This window comes from Amaranthus tricolor, chromosome 9, assembly GCF_026212465.1.
Source record: "Amaranthus tricolor cultivar Red isolate AtriRed21 chromosome 9, ASM2621246v1, whole genome shotgun sequence".
NCBI classification, from domain to species: domain Eukaryota; kingdom Viridiplantae; phylum Streptophyta; class Magnoliopsida; order Caryophyllales; family Amaranthaceae; genus Amaranthus; species Amaranthus tricolor.
This window is the reverse complement of record NC_080055.1, coordinates 19,870,272-19,884,617: the sequence shown is the minus strand read 5'-3', so window position 1 is coordinate 19,884,617 and position 14,346 is coordinate 19,870,272. Positions and strand designations below refer to the sequence as shown.

The 14,346-nt window shown below is 38.0% G+C and overlaps 1 protein-coding gene across 1 annotated transcript; it reads left to right on the top strand.

Annotated features, from left to right (window-relative positions):
• The first annotated feature begins 1,412 nt into the window (after positions 1–1,412).
• On the top strand, positions 1,413–3,163 carry LOC130823353 (uncharacterized). Its single transcript, XM_057687973.1, has 2 exons — positions 1,413–2,464; positions 3,043–3,163. The coding sequence occupies exons 1-2, from the start codon at positions 1,413–1,415 to the stop codon at positions 3,161–3,163; spliced, it is 1,173 nt and encodes a 390-aa protein (XP_057543956.1).
• The last annotated feature ends 11,183 nt before the right edge of the window (positions 3,164–14,346 follow it).

Sequence of the window (14,346 nt, the reverse complement as noted above, 5' to 3'; positions counted from 1 at the left end):
CGGCGTTGACTTTTGAGCTCAAATGGCATAGTCAACGCCGAAAAGTTGACAAAAGTCACCGGAAACTGATTTAAGGTGCTTTTTAAAAAAAAAGTCTCTTAAAAGGTTTTTTTTATAAAAAAATTATAAAAGGTGTTTCTTTACAAAAAAGGGGTTTTAAAAGGTGTTTCTTTACAAATTTCTCTAATAATAATAATAATAATATATTGATATGACTAATACGACTAAATAACTAATAAAGTACTAATAATGCACTAATACGACTAATAATAACTAATACGACTAATACGGGTAAATAACTAATAAAGTACTAATAATCCACTAATACGAGTAGTAATATACTTATACAACTAATATTATACTAATGATACACTAATACGACCAATAATGCACAAATACAACTAATAATAATACTAATAATAATAAAATAATAATAATAATAATAATAATAAATTAGACGACTAATATGAGTAATAATATACTACTCCTATACAACTAATATTATACTAATAACGCACGAAAACGACTAACAATAATAATAATACTAATAATAATATTAATAATAATAATAAATACGACTAATTAAACTAATAATAAACTAATACGAGTAATAATACACTAATACGACTAATAATGCACTAATACGACTAATAATAATAATAAATTAAACGACTAATACGAGTAATAATATACTAATTATATACTAATACTAATATTATACTAATGAAATACTAAAGCAATTAATAATAATACTAATACTAATAACAATAATAATAATAATAATAATAATAATAATAATAATAATAATAATAATAATTACGACTAATTATACTAATACCACTGCTACGACTAATTACATACTAATAATATATTAGTACTCCCTCCGTTCCTATTTGTTCTTCCTATTTGGGTATTTCACAAAGATTAAGAAAAAGAGAATCTTTGGTGGTAGAATGAGAGAGCAATTAATTATAGATATAATTAAATAATAATAAAAAAATCTGATTTTATTGTAGAGAGAGAAATTACATGGAGGGAAAGTAACCACTTTCCAAATTGGGAAAGTTTACATTTTTGTTTCTAAAAAAAAAGGAGGGAAAGTTTACATTGTAGAGAGAGCAAAATATGTCCTTGCATTGGCCAAATTAGAAATACATGGATTACTAAAATGAATAATTGCAAGTACAATCTCCAAAAAAATGACCTTACAAATTCCTAATCATCTTATTTAAGCTGCTGATTTAAGGCTTGAAGCATAAAAATCAAAACAGCAGCCTCACAGTACATGGATTACTGTCCAGCAACCCAAACAGCCACGATATTATTGTCCAGCCACGATATTAACCCAAACAGCAGCCTCACAGTACAAAAAATAACTGTCCAGCAACCTCATTTGCATCATTAGCCTTGTAATGGCTTCAAATGATGACGATGAGCTAAAGGGGGCTTGGTATTTTGGATCAAATGCATACGATTCACAGTCAAGCTCCAGTTCTGACGAGGAACCACAAGAAATTGATGCACAACAAATAGAACAACAAGATCAACGTAAACCAAGGCTTACAAACGAGTTGAGGCATGTCAATTTACATGAAATGTTGTCACTTAAAGTAAGTGACTCACTCCCACATGGTACATTCGTACGAATAGCAAACAAATACGGTTACACACCAAGATCAATTCGAAACTTATGGAAACGTGCAATTGAAACCAAAGAAGAAAACAAGCCTTATGTTGTCGATTCAAAGTACAAGAATTGTGGAAGAAAAAGAGTTCAAGTGCCACCAAACGTACTTGAATCAAAACCAATGGGTGAACGTACATGCATAAGAGATGTTGCAACATGCTTAGACTTGGCACCAACAACGGTTTGGCGATTGATACGAAGGGGGGTGATTAAGGCACATTCAAATCCATTACACCCTTATTTAACGGATGCAAACAAGGCAAGTAGGGTTGAGTTGATTTTAAGTCTCATTCAAGAAGATACAATTCATCGTCATCCAATGTATAAAGGTATGTATGACTTCATACATATTGATGAAAAATGGTTTTACTTAACCAAGAAGACACAAAGAGTTTATCTAGCACACAAAGAAAAAATTCCATATAGAGCGGGAAAGTCATCAAAATTCATTCCAAAAGCCATGTTTTTAGGGGCGGTTGCAAGGCCTACATGGAATCAATATGGCCAATGCACATTTGATGGGAAAATCAGAATTTTCCCTTTCGTAAGTAGGGTTGCAGCACAAAGAAATTCAATTAACCGTCCAAAGGGGTCTATAGAAATTAAACCAACTGATTCAGTTACTCAGGAAGTTTATAGGAGCATGCTCATAGAACAATTAATTCCAGCAATTCTTAGAAAATGGCCAAGTGATGGTCCATCGATAATTTTCATCCAACAAGATAATGCAAGGGTTCACATAACAAATGATGATCCAATTTGGCAACAAAACAACAGGCAAGGGGGCTTTACATTCATTCTAACTCAACCAAATTACATAATTCACGTGCGTTTTTTAGGGTTTTTTTCCCCCTTGAAGCAATAACTTCCTCAGGAGTGTCATGGACAACCAAATTAACTTGGTCTTCACGAATCTTAGATGGAGTTGAAGGATTAACATGACATGGAGACTCCAAATAATACTCAAGAACACTTTGTGGTAATTCTTCTTCAACATTAGGAGAAGGGGTAGAATCACGAAACCTAGATGTAGCATCATCCTCCATCGCCTTTTGATATGCCTCAAGATCTTTTTTAGTCCATTTAAGAATTTCATTTGAATAAGAGTGTGACCTCCCATTAATGGAACAAGAACAAAATTCTCCACGGTCACACAAACCGTCATAAAGGTATGATGGTATGGTCGAATCACTCTTAGATTCGACGGTTGTCATGGACAAACAAAAGCTTCAAACAGTAACAATGGAAGTCGAAGAAGAAAGCAAAACAGAGGGCTTGAAAAAATCAAACTCAACCAAAATTCACAAAACGAACATCAAAATGAAGACCAAATTCCGATCTACATTTTAATGCAGTAAAAATGGAGTAAAAATGAGGAATGAACAGGGGATAAAAGCTAAGAAAGCCATGGAAGAAAGTCAAAGAAGAGAGAGAAAGCAACGACTTCTTTTGGGGAGAGGAAGCAGAATATATTGATGAACATAAATGACACACGCTGCTCCCAAGGGGAGTAAAAGAATCCATGGGTTAAAATAGAATTATTTAGGGTAAAAGAGGGTATTTGAGGGGTATAAATGGGAAAAAAAACTTTCAAAAAATGGAAAGTATTCTAAAGTGGAAAAACTTATGGAACTACCCGTTTTAGTAAGGTGGAAAAACAAAAAGGAACGGAGGGAGTACTACACTAATACGACTTCTTTTTTTTGAGTAAACACTAATACGACTAATAATGCACTAATACGACTAATACGACTAAATAACTAATAAAGTAATAATAATGCACTAATACGAGTAGTAATATACTTATGCAACTAATAATATAATAATAATAATACACAAATACAACTAATACGAGTAATAATATATTAATTTAAGTAATAATATACTAATACAACTAATAAAAATACTAATATTACACTAATACGACTAATAAAACACTAATACAAATAATAATAATAATAATAATAATAATAATTGGAGTGTGGATGTAATATCCATAAAGTCTTCGGTTCGAATTTTCCCCAAGCCATTTATATATAAGCTGATTGTTAAGGTGTTGGGTGCCATGTAGGCGTGATGTGGGTTCCACATGGTAGTCGAAATTTTTTTTTTTCCGACCATGATGTGGCACATTCTTTCATCTAATTTTTTTTCCGACCAACTTGGTGGTCGAAAATTTTTTAAAAAACCTTTGTCTTGTTATTTTGGGATAAATTCTGAAATAGTGTTTTCCGACTATTTATTAGTCGGAAATTTCCTACTATTTTCTGACTAACATGGTAGTCTGAATTTCCGACTAATTTTTCGACTACCATGATTAGACGAAAATTTCTACTGTTTTCATACTAAAATGAGATTTCGACCATTCAGAACCGACTATCCCAAAATAGTTGAAAATCAGTCGGTATAGCTCTATACCGACTGATTTCCAACTATTTTGGGCAGTGGAAAGTTGCTTTTTTTTTGTAGTGTTTTTAGGAAAAATACAATGCGATAAAAACCTCAGCATATATCTCGGAGATGCCATATTTCAATTTTGTGTACAAGTTGTCAGAACCTCTTTGATGGAGGGGCATTTGTGAACAAGTCTACAAGATTTTCATTTGATCGAATTTGTGTGAAATCTATTTTTCTATCCTTCTGGAAGGCATGTGCGTAGAAAAGTCTTGGTGTAAGGTGTTTGCTTTTATCCCTTATTATGAAGCTTCCCTGACTTGTTCAATACAAGCGATATTATCTTCATAAATTATAGTTGGAGAATTTGTTATGTGCTTATCCCACATCCTTTTTGAATATGACCAATTAGTGACCTTAATGAAATACATTATCTACTTGTTTCATGATGGGAAATCAATTCTACAAGATTTGATGATGTAGTAATCAATGTTTGTTCTATGGATCTCTAAGATATAGTGGTACCTATATATGTGAATACATTGCGATTTAGCCTTGTGTAGGTCTGATAAGCATCCAGCATCTACGTATCCAATAAAAGTGGTATCGTGTTTTGATTGATAAAATAATCCAAGATCTTTAGTTCCTCAAAGGAAATGAAACAAATGTTTTTCCCCATTTCAATTTCTCTTTGTTTGTGAATTGCTATATCTAGTTAATAAATTTATTTTTATGTGAAGTTGTTTGTGAGCATGTGTACGTAAAGTTCGTATCCACCACTGTGAATCTAATAGGCATAGTCTGAATTTTATTTTTATCTCCTATTTGAACGGGTAATATGATCCTTCTGAGAAATAAGACTTCGGCCACCTGCAAAACCAACAAGTGATCTATCCATTGCTTGAATATATTCCTCCTTATATTTCATTTATCTTTGGAAATTCATGGTGATTAAGTCTGTGTGCTTCCTAGGTCTCTTAAGACATTTTATTTCCTTGAATTTGTTGTCACGACCACCAGGTCTGAGTGAGGCTTTTGCAAAGGCTTACTTATCGAATCATGATATTTCATGACTAGGTTATTAGGGGTCGTCTTAAGGGGGACTCTTTGAAGAGTATAAATAATATCTTTAGTAGCTCGAATTATAGGATTATTCATAGAGTATCCTCTAGCTTTTATCTCAATAAACCCATGTGTATCATTGTTGTCTGACGGCTGTTGCTCCTCTCTCTTCCGTCTTCTGTTTCTCACCATTGTTGTCTCCCTGTTCTGTGGTTACTGTTGCCTCTCCTTCCCCATTGCTCCATCCTTCTAGTTCACCTGATTTTAGACATGATGTCGGTTGATCGGCAGTACTGAGGTTAGCCTTGCCGCCAGTCCGGCTTGCCGGTGCCTTGGTGGCGGCTTTCCTTTTCTGTAGATCGTCCCACCACTCGGGGTACCCCACAAGTTTGAAGCATCCCTCCTTTGTATGCCTGGAACCACCATAGTGAGTGCGTCGGATTTTCCTCCGGTCATCCTCTTCTCGGCTTCTTTGGAAATGTTTGTTCCTCGTGGCTAAACCCGATCCAATGTCTGAGGGACGAAGTCCCGGTGATGAGACGTCGTTCATAATTTTCCGACGTTTGATCTCTCGTCTGATTGAGGCGTAGGCTATCTCCACCATTGGTAAAGGTTCACTATTGAGAATGTCCCTTTTTCCTTTGTCTAGATTGTCGTTAATCCCAGTGAGGAATTGATAAAGTCTCTGTCTTTGGATGTATTTATTGAATTCTGTTATATCTAGTGGGCATGACATTGGATTTGGCATTTTTCGATCGATTTCTTTCCATAGTATGTTGAGTTTACCGTAGTAAACTTCGATAGTGTCGTTGTCCTGCCTTAATGTTTCTGCCTTTGAACTCAAATCGAAAATTTGCAGTTCGTCCCTACCACATCCTAAGAGACTTTAGATCCCTTGCCATAGGCTGTGTGCTGTTGTGTAGTCCAGGAATTGATTTACAATATCTCCATCTATGTTCTCAATTATCCACGCTATGATCATGGCATCTCTTTGTTCCCATTGGGTATAATTGGGGTCTGACGGTGGTGGGGGTCCGGTAGTGATGTGACTAAGCCGCCCCCGACCTCCAATTGCTACATGCATTAACTTGCACCATTTTGTATAATTGTGGTATGTGAGTTTTTCTGAAATTTTGAGTTATGTTGGGTTTTCAGTTTGATTGTTTACTTTGTTGAGTTTCTGGAACATCTGAAACATCTGTTCCATCTGTTCCATTGACATTAGGGTTTGCTGTGTTTGCTCTTCTGATAAATCGGCCATTTGCAAGGTAAGAAACGGTAGATGATGAGGCCTTCCCGAATCTAAACCCTAAGGCTCTGATACCATGAAGATTTTAAGATAATGGAAATTTTGGTTGATAAAATAAAGTTTTTCTCATTGTTTATTAAAGAGTAACTTCTTCTATATATACATGGGCACTTTTCTATTAGGAAACTAAATATATAATAACTGACTAAATAACTGACTAATATTATGTAACTAAATAATCTTCTTTCCCATAGACTTAACTTGGCTTTTGATCAATCGAAATTTATGTGTTTGACTCCTTATTCCTTTAATCATGGCATATACAAATATTGCCTTGTCAAGATCTAGACTTGTGAAGGCACCTTCATGGAATCTTTGTAAGTATATGTCGAGACTGACTCTCCTTGCTGAGTGATGTTAAATAAATGAAAGTTTGATTTTTTTTCCCTCCTTTTAGAGGAAACAAAGTAATTTTGAAACTTAGCTTCAAGATGGGAAAAACCAGAAATGCTCCCAATCAAAAGATAAGCGTACCAAGTCAGTGTTACGATTGTCAAGGTTGTTAGGAAATATTTACACATGGATGTCATCTTTGTAGTTTGGAGGATCATAAGATTCTTGTAAGCGATGATATGTTCTTCTAGTCTCCGAATACTTGGTTTCATCAAATTGAAATATGGTTGGGACTTTAACTTAGTCCGGTTAGGATTGGCCAATATTTCAACTGATAAGGAGGAGTTGGGAAGCATTAAGGAATCTCCCTGACCATCGTCTTAAAGTTATCATGAAGTTGTCTATTGGTTTTTGAGGGATGAATAATTGGTGTCGAGTGTTGGTATTACTTAAGTGTCTCGCTTCTTTTCTTATCAATAAACAATTATGCTTTCTTTGTTTGTTTTATACTTCCAATTTGATACAAATATTAATGAGCATCTTAGTTTGTTGATGATCACTTTGAATTTAAGGATTCTTAATGTTAACATGAACTCTCGGCCGATGAGATAGAGATTGGTGGCTCTCAACTACTTCATATTCTCTATTCTAATGTAACACAATACGTTGCTGGAAAGGTTGGGCTATTATGTTTCAGAGGTCTTATAGCTGTTAGGTCATTTGAGTCTGGTTATATTATTGATTTTGTTGGTTTATGATAGTGTGAATTTGTTTTATGGAGGAACATGTTAAATTAGGGGATATTCTATATGGTAGGCACCAACTATTGCAAATGGCCAGTGGTAGCAATTCTTAATAAATTTCTACAAAATAGCACTCTACTGTTGAACAATTAACTGCAGTAACATTATGAGGTGAAAAACATTTGTTTTTCGTTATATAAGGAAATTGTCATTTTACCCCTGTTCCATTTCATTAAAACTAAGTAGCTCCTTCCTCTTCCATTCATCGTGTTCTTCCTCCTCCATTCTTCTTCTTCTTCCTCTTCATCCTTAAACCATTTCACAAATTTGAGCGACCATGGGCTAGAATATAGAGACTCAAATATCCACCCAAGGTATTGAATTTTGTTTTGAGAGCACTCTGGGACATTCTTTCGACGTGAGAACCTGAGTATGAAGGGTATCCCAGATTCTAAGATGGCAATAAACTGTTTCATTGAGATATTTAAACAAGAAGGGAACTCAAAGAAGGTTGTAGCTTGAGTTATATGAGGAATGAAGTCTCATGATGAAACATAACAGCCCTGTAATTTGTTTAAAAAGAACTATTAATATCCTCATTGAATTCTAGAAAATGATCAAGGAAGATGTTGTTAATGGTGACTCAAACTAGCAAAGCACCATTGAAGGAGATCAGTACGAGTTAGAGGGACCTCCGCGAGGCGCGGAGAATGTTCTGACCAAGTCCGCGGGGCGCGGAGCTACTTCTACCTCCACTCTGCGGCTCGCGTAGTTTTACACGGGTCGCGCAATTGAAGTTTCTTTTCACGGGAAATGTCTTTTGGGACGGTTACCTTTATTTGTGGTTGGTGTTACTTAGTCCCTAAAACTGTCTTTCAAGGTAATTTATTATAAATACACCCTCTTGTTAGCACTAGGGAGTTATGATTTACAAATTGTAAGAGATAACTAGAGAGCCATAGTAGTTTGTGAGCGTGATTGGAATTCATCTTGTATTCTTTGCGATCATAGTGAAATTATTTGTTCTCGGTGCTGGTGGACGTAGCTATCACATTGATAGTGAACCACGTTAAATTTCTGGTGTCATTTTCTTATTGTTTGCATTGAATTTCCTGTTGTTTCATTGTTGTTCATCGACCTTGCTTTCGCTGTCGCACAACAATTGGCATCAAGAGCTCAGGTTTTAAGTCCTTGGAGAGTTTTTGAGTGAAACAATGGCTGGAGATTCTATAATAAAAATTGAGAAATTTACCGGGAAAAATAGCTTCGGGCTATGGCAAATAAAGATGAAGGCTCTGTTGAAACATCAGCAAATCTGGTGTCCGTTGGCTTTATGGAGTACCACTGCGGGGTCGAATGATGGATTAACCGACGGGCAATTAGCAGTAATGGAGGAAAAGGCTTATTCTATCATTTTGCTAAGTTTGGATGATCATATCATCACACGGAGGTCACTGATCAGGCTACAGTGGCGGAACTTTGGAAGAAGTTGGAGTCATTGTATATGACTAAGTCGCTGACCAATAAATTATTGCTGAAGCAGCGGTTGTTCAGCCTCCGAATGCAGTCAGGTACTCCCTTACGGGTACATCTTGAAAAACTTAACTCTATTTTACTGGATTTGCGTAACTTAGATGTTAAAGTAGATGTTGTTGGTAAAGACTACCTGACCCTAGAAGAAGTGAAGGCAGAACTTCATACTAGGGAACTTCGTCAAAAAGCTATACGTGATAACGGGGATAGTGGCAGTGGGTTGTTTGTTAAGTCCGGGAAGTGAAGGGGGTTAACAAGGGCAACAATACTGGGTCGGGTGCTGGAAACGGCAATAAGGGATCTGGTAAGACTGCGGGGAAGACTTGTTATTACTGCGAAAAACCGGGTCACTTTAGGGCTAATTGTCCGGTGAGGAAGGGCAAGTCCCAAGCTGCTGTAGTTGAAGTAAAACCGAAGGAGAACTATAATTCAGAGGAAGACTTGGCATTAGTGAGTTCTGCTAAGTTTAGGGATCTTTCTGATGATTGGGTTCTAGATTCGGAGTGTTCGTTCCATATGAGTCCGCGTCGAGATTGGTTTGACACGTATGAGTCTTGCAATGGGGGTAATGTTATTGTAGGTAACAACACACCTTGTAAGGTTACGAGTATTGGATCCATAAGATTGAGTACTAGAGATGGGCGAAAGTTTACATTGACTAGGGTGCGGCATGTCCCTGCTTTGGGGAAGAATCTGATTTCATTGGGTACCTTGGATGATTTGGGGTACAATGGAACGTTTTCAGATGGGGAGCTGTCCATTTATCGAGCTTCGGAGTTGGTACTTAAGGGTATCAAGAGGAACACCCTCTATGTCTTTGAGGGTGTCACACTGTCTAATTCTGCGGTTTGCGCATCAGTATCTCACCAGGAGATGACCAAGATTGGGCACATGAGGCTTGGTCATATGGGGGAGAAAGGGATGCAGCTTTTGTCTAAGAGGGGTCTACTATCCGGTATCAAGGTTGGCAACCTTGAATTTTGTGACCATTGTGTGTTTGGGAAGAAACACAGGTCAAAGTTCAGCAAGGGTGCTCACATTACTGATGAAGTGCTCGATTATGTCTATTCAGATTGCTGAGGTCCATCTAGGGTTGAAGGTATAGGAGGTTTTCGCAATTTTGTGTCATTTGTAGATGACAAATCCCGATACACATGGCTTAGGTTTCTTAAGTCAAAGAATGAGGCCTTCAAAGCTTTTAAGCAATGGAAAGCTTTAGTGGAGAATCGACAAAGTAGGAAGATCAAGAAGCTACGAACAGACAATGGGCTAGAGTTTTGCAAAGAAGAGTTTAATCAGTTCTGTGCAGATGAGGGTATTGGTCGGCATCATACCGTCAGGATGACACCACAACAGAACGGTGTTGCAGAACGGGTTAATCAGATGTGCTTGAGAGAGTTCGATGCATGCTCTCTAATGCAAGGCTTGGGAGGAAGTATTGGAGTGAATCTGTGATGACAACTTGTTATATCACCAATAGGGGTCCTCATTCGGGAATTGACTTCAAAATCCCGTTTGAGATATGAAGTGGTAAGTTGCCTAGTTTCTCTAATTTGAAGATTTTTGGCTGTGTTGCTGATGTATGCACTTTATACTATATTTTTATGCTCCTTTCCCTTGCATTTTATGGCATTTTGATGTGTGATTTCTCATTTTCCATGTGGTTTTACGCTTGGTTGGAGTTTTTGTGTGTCTTTGATTATTTCAGGCCATTTTACTCCACTCTTGTATTGGAAGCGGATCAATTCTGAGCATTAGGATGCGTGCTTTGAGATTTGGCAGAGTTCGAGACCGCACTACGACACTTTTGTGAGCTCACGGGTCCATTCGGATATGCTTTTAGTCCCATTGGGTCTCGTTTGTACTTTTGCCATGTTCTAATGAAGAAAAATAAGCACATGATGATGGGCCCGGGCGGGTATTTTCATACCCGAGCGATTTCAATTGAGAAGTAGGAATGTAAGCCTCCAAGACCAGGACCCGATCGGGTATACTCTAAACCCGGTCGGGTCTGTCAATAATCACTTGCATGAATGCTCAGCTTACGGACCCGGTCCGGTCTTGCCTAAACCCGGTCGGGTCCTGCGATTTTTGCTCTCTGAAAACTCCCAGCATACGGACCCGGTCCGGTCTTCTAGAAACCCGGTCCGGTCCTGCTTTAATAACCGTTTTTCGCACGGTTTATATTTTATCATTAGGGAATGTAATAGGAGAGGAGACGTTGTTCCTTTTTCTTTTTCTCTGTTTTGAGGGTTTGGTATTGAAAGGGATTTATCATATTACTTGCCTTGAGGGATTGTTAATCAACGCTTCGACATTGTAATTTTAATTATATTGAAGGTATTAATTTCAATTCTAATTTCTTGTTCTTGGTTATTATTGTTATCTTTGAATGCTTGTTTCTCTATTAAATTTAAATTTTATTTTCTCCATGAATTTCATTGTTGAATCTCTTGTTAGTTTTAACATGCTTAGTGAGTAGTTTTATTTCTAGGGTTTGGTGAAACTAGCTTATTATCATGTTAGTGAGGGTAAGCTGGATCCACGAGCCAAGACGGGGTGTTTTGTTGGGTACGGTGATGGTGTGAAGGGGTTTAGGATCTATTCACCTTCGGAGCATCGGGTCATTCTTAGTAGGGATGTCACTTTTGATGAGAGCACCATGTATTCCAAGAAGAGCTCGGAGTATTCTGATTTGGGAAAGGAAGGGGAGAACTTGCTGCAGACAGATGGAGTACTTGAGGAACATCGGTCATCCATTACTGATTTACCTCGAGTGCAATTTATTGATGATGATGCTGAGATTCTAGTGTCGGGTACTCCTGAACCTGAGGTTGTTCCATCTCCTCCTAACTCTGGGGAGGAGGTGGAGCAGTCTAATCAGGGGTCATCTAGTCAATCTGACACCATTCTTGAGAAACCTAGACGAGTTATCAAGAAGCATGTTAGGTCGATTGAAGAGATGGAAGGAAGGAATTGCTTTGTTGAGAATTTGACAGGTTATGCATTGAGTGTAGCTGATGATGTAGAGTCATATGAACCTGCCACGTATAAACAAGCACTTAGTTGTAGTGAGTCTTTACTAATGGGTGAAGAGATGCAATCTCTTTACAAGAACAGAGTGTGGGAACCTATGAAGGTACCAGAGGGAAGAAAACTTGTAGGGTGTAAGTGGATCTTTAAGAAGAAAGAAGGGTCATCTGAATCTGAGAAAGTTCGTTTTAAGGCTAGGCTAGTTGCAAAGGGGTTCAGTCAGGTAGAAGGGGTTGACTTTGTGGAGATATTCTCACCGGTGGTACGACATACTTCTATTCGGGTGCTATTGTCAATTGTAGCACATTATGACCTTGAGCTGGTGTAGCTGGATGTGAAGACGACTTTCCTTCATGGCGATTTGAAGGAGGAGATTTTGATGAAGCAGGCCGAGGGAAAGAGCACTATGCATGCAGATTGCTAAAATAGTTGTATGGACTTAAGCAATCCCCTCGGCAGTGGTACAAGAGGTTTGATTCTTTTATGGTTTCGCAAGGTTTTGATAGGAATTCGTATGATTGCTGTGTGTATCATAGTAAGCTAGATGACGGTTTCATGATTTATCTGTTGCTATATATTGATGACATGCTTGTTGCCACAAAGAATAAATCGGATATTGCTAGACTTAAAGAGTTGCTTAACTCGGAATTTGACATGAAAGATTTGGGTCCAGCTAAGAAGATTTTGGGTATGGAGATCTATAGGGATCGGGCTAGAGGTAAGCTTTTCTTGACTCAGTAAAGTTACATCGAAAGGATTTTGTCTCGTTTTGGGATGGAGAAATCGAAGCCTATAAGTACACCAGCATCTATGAGCTGCAAATTGTCTTTGTCTATGTCACCTCAAACTGAGGAGAAGTTGGCTTATATATCTAGGGTCCCTTATGCCAACGCTGTTGGCTGTTTGATGTATGCTATGGTCTGTACTAGGCCGGATATTGTGCACGCTGTTAGTGTTGTGATTAGGTTCATTGCTCGACCTGGGAGAGAGCACTAGCAAGGGGTGAAAAAGGATTTTTCGCTATTTGAGAGGGACAGCTGATATTGGTCTTGTATATGGGAATGGTAAGGAGTGTTTGGTAACTGGATATAGTGATTCTGATTATGCAGCTGATGTGGATACCAGGAGATGTGGATACCAGAAGGTCGGTGACCGGGTATGTGTTTACTTTGGGTGGTTCTGTGGTTAGTTGGAAGTCTACATTGCAGTCTTTGGTTACGTTGTCTACTACTGAAGCTGAGTACATGGCTTTAACTTCTGCAGCTAAGGAGTCTATATGGCTCAAAGGCCTTGTAGGTGAACTGGGTATCGCACAGGATTTTGCTACGGTGTATTGTGATAGTCTAAGTGCCATTTGCTTACCTAAAGACCAAGTACACCATGATCGGACCAAGCACATTGTTGTCAGGTATCATTTCTTGCGTACTGACAAGAGGGTAAAGGTAAAGAAGATCGGGACCGCTGACAATCCAGCTGATTTCTTTACTAAGTCTGTTCCATTTAGTAAGTTTAAACATTGCTTAGACTTGCTAAATATTGATTACTATGTGATGTAGTAGGCCCTTAGGGGCAGTGTTGGGGAGCTCCTGTTGTAGGCATGTTGGCCTTAAGGTGGAGCTTACTCGGGGCTTGTGATGCAGATGGAGCATTATGAGTTGTTATACTTGGTGACAAGTAGGTGATAGGTCTTGGTTGGAGACTTGTCGGGATGAGTCTTGGTTGAAGATTTATCGGGATGTACGGCTTATGCATGAGCCTTACATCGGGTTTTGGCTTGAGATATGTTCACTGTGTGTTGATGAGATCGTCTGCTGAATACAAGTTTTCGTCAAGGTGGAGATTGTTGTTAATGGTGACTCAAACTAGTAAAGCACCATTGAATGAGATCAGTACGGGTCAGAGGGACCTCGGCGGGGCTCGGAGAATATTCTGACCAAGTCCGCGAGGCGCGTCATTCTCCGCGGGGTGCGGAGCTGCTTCTGCCTTCACTCTGTGACTCGCGTAGTTTTACACGGGTCGCGCAATTGAAGTTTCTTTTCACGGGAAACGTCTTTTGGGACGGTTACCTTTATTTGTGGTCGGTTATTTGTGGTTACTTAGTCCTTTAAAACTGTCTTTCAAGTTGATTTATTATAAATACACCCTCTTGTTAGCACTAGGGAATTATGATTCACAAATTGTAAGAGATCACAAGAGAGCCATAGTAGTTTGTGAGCGTGATTGAAATTCATCTTGTATTCTTTGCGATCATA

Excerpts from the sequence above, each read along its gene's own strand:
- LOC130823353 (XM_057687973.1), top strand. The coding sequence starts at position 1,413 with ATGGCTTCAAATGATGACGATGAGCTAAAGGGGGCTTGGTATTTTGGA. Across the intron at positions 2,465-3,042 it reads ATTTGGCAACAAAACAACAG|TAAAAATGGAGTAAAAATGA; the intron begins GCAAGGGGGCTT and ends ATTTTAATGCAG.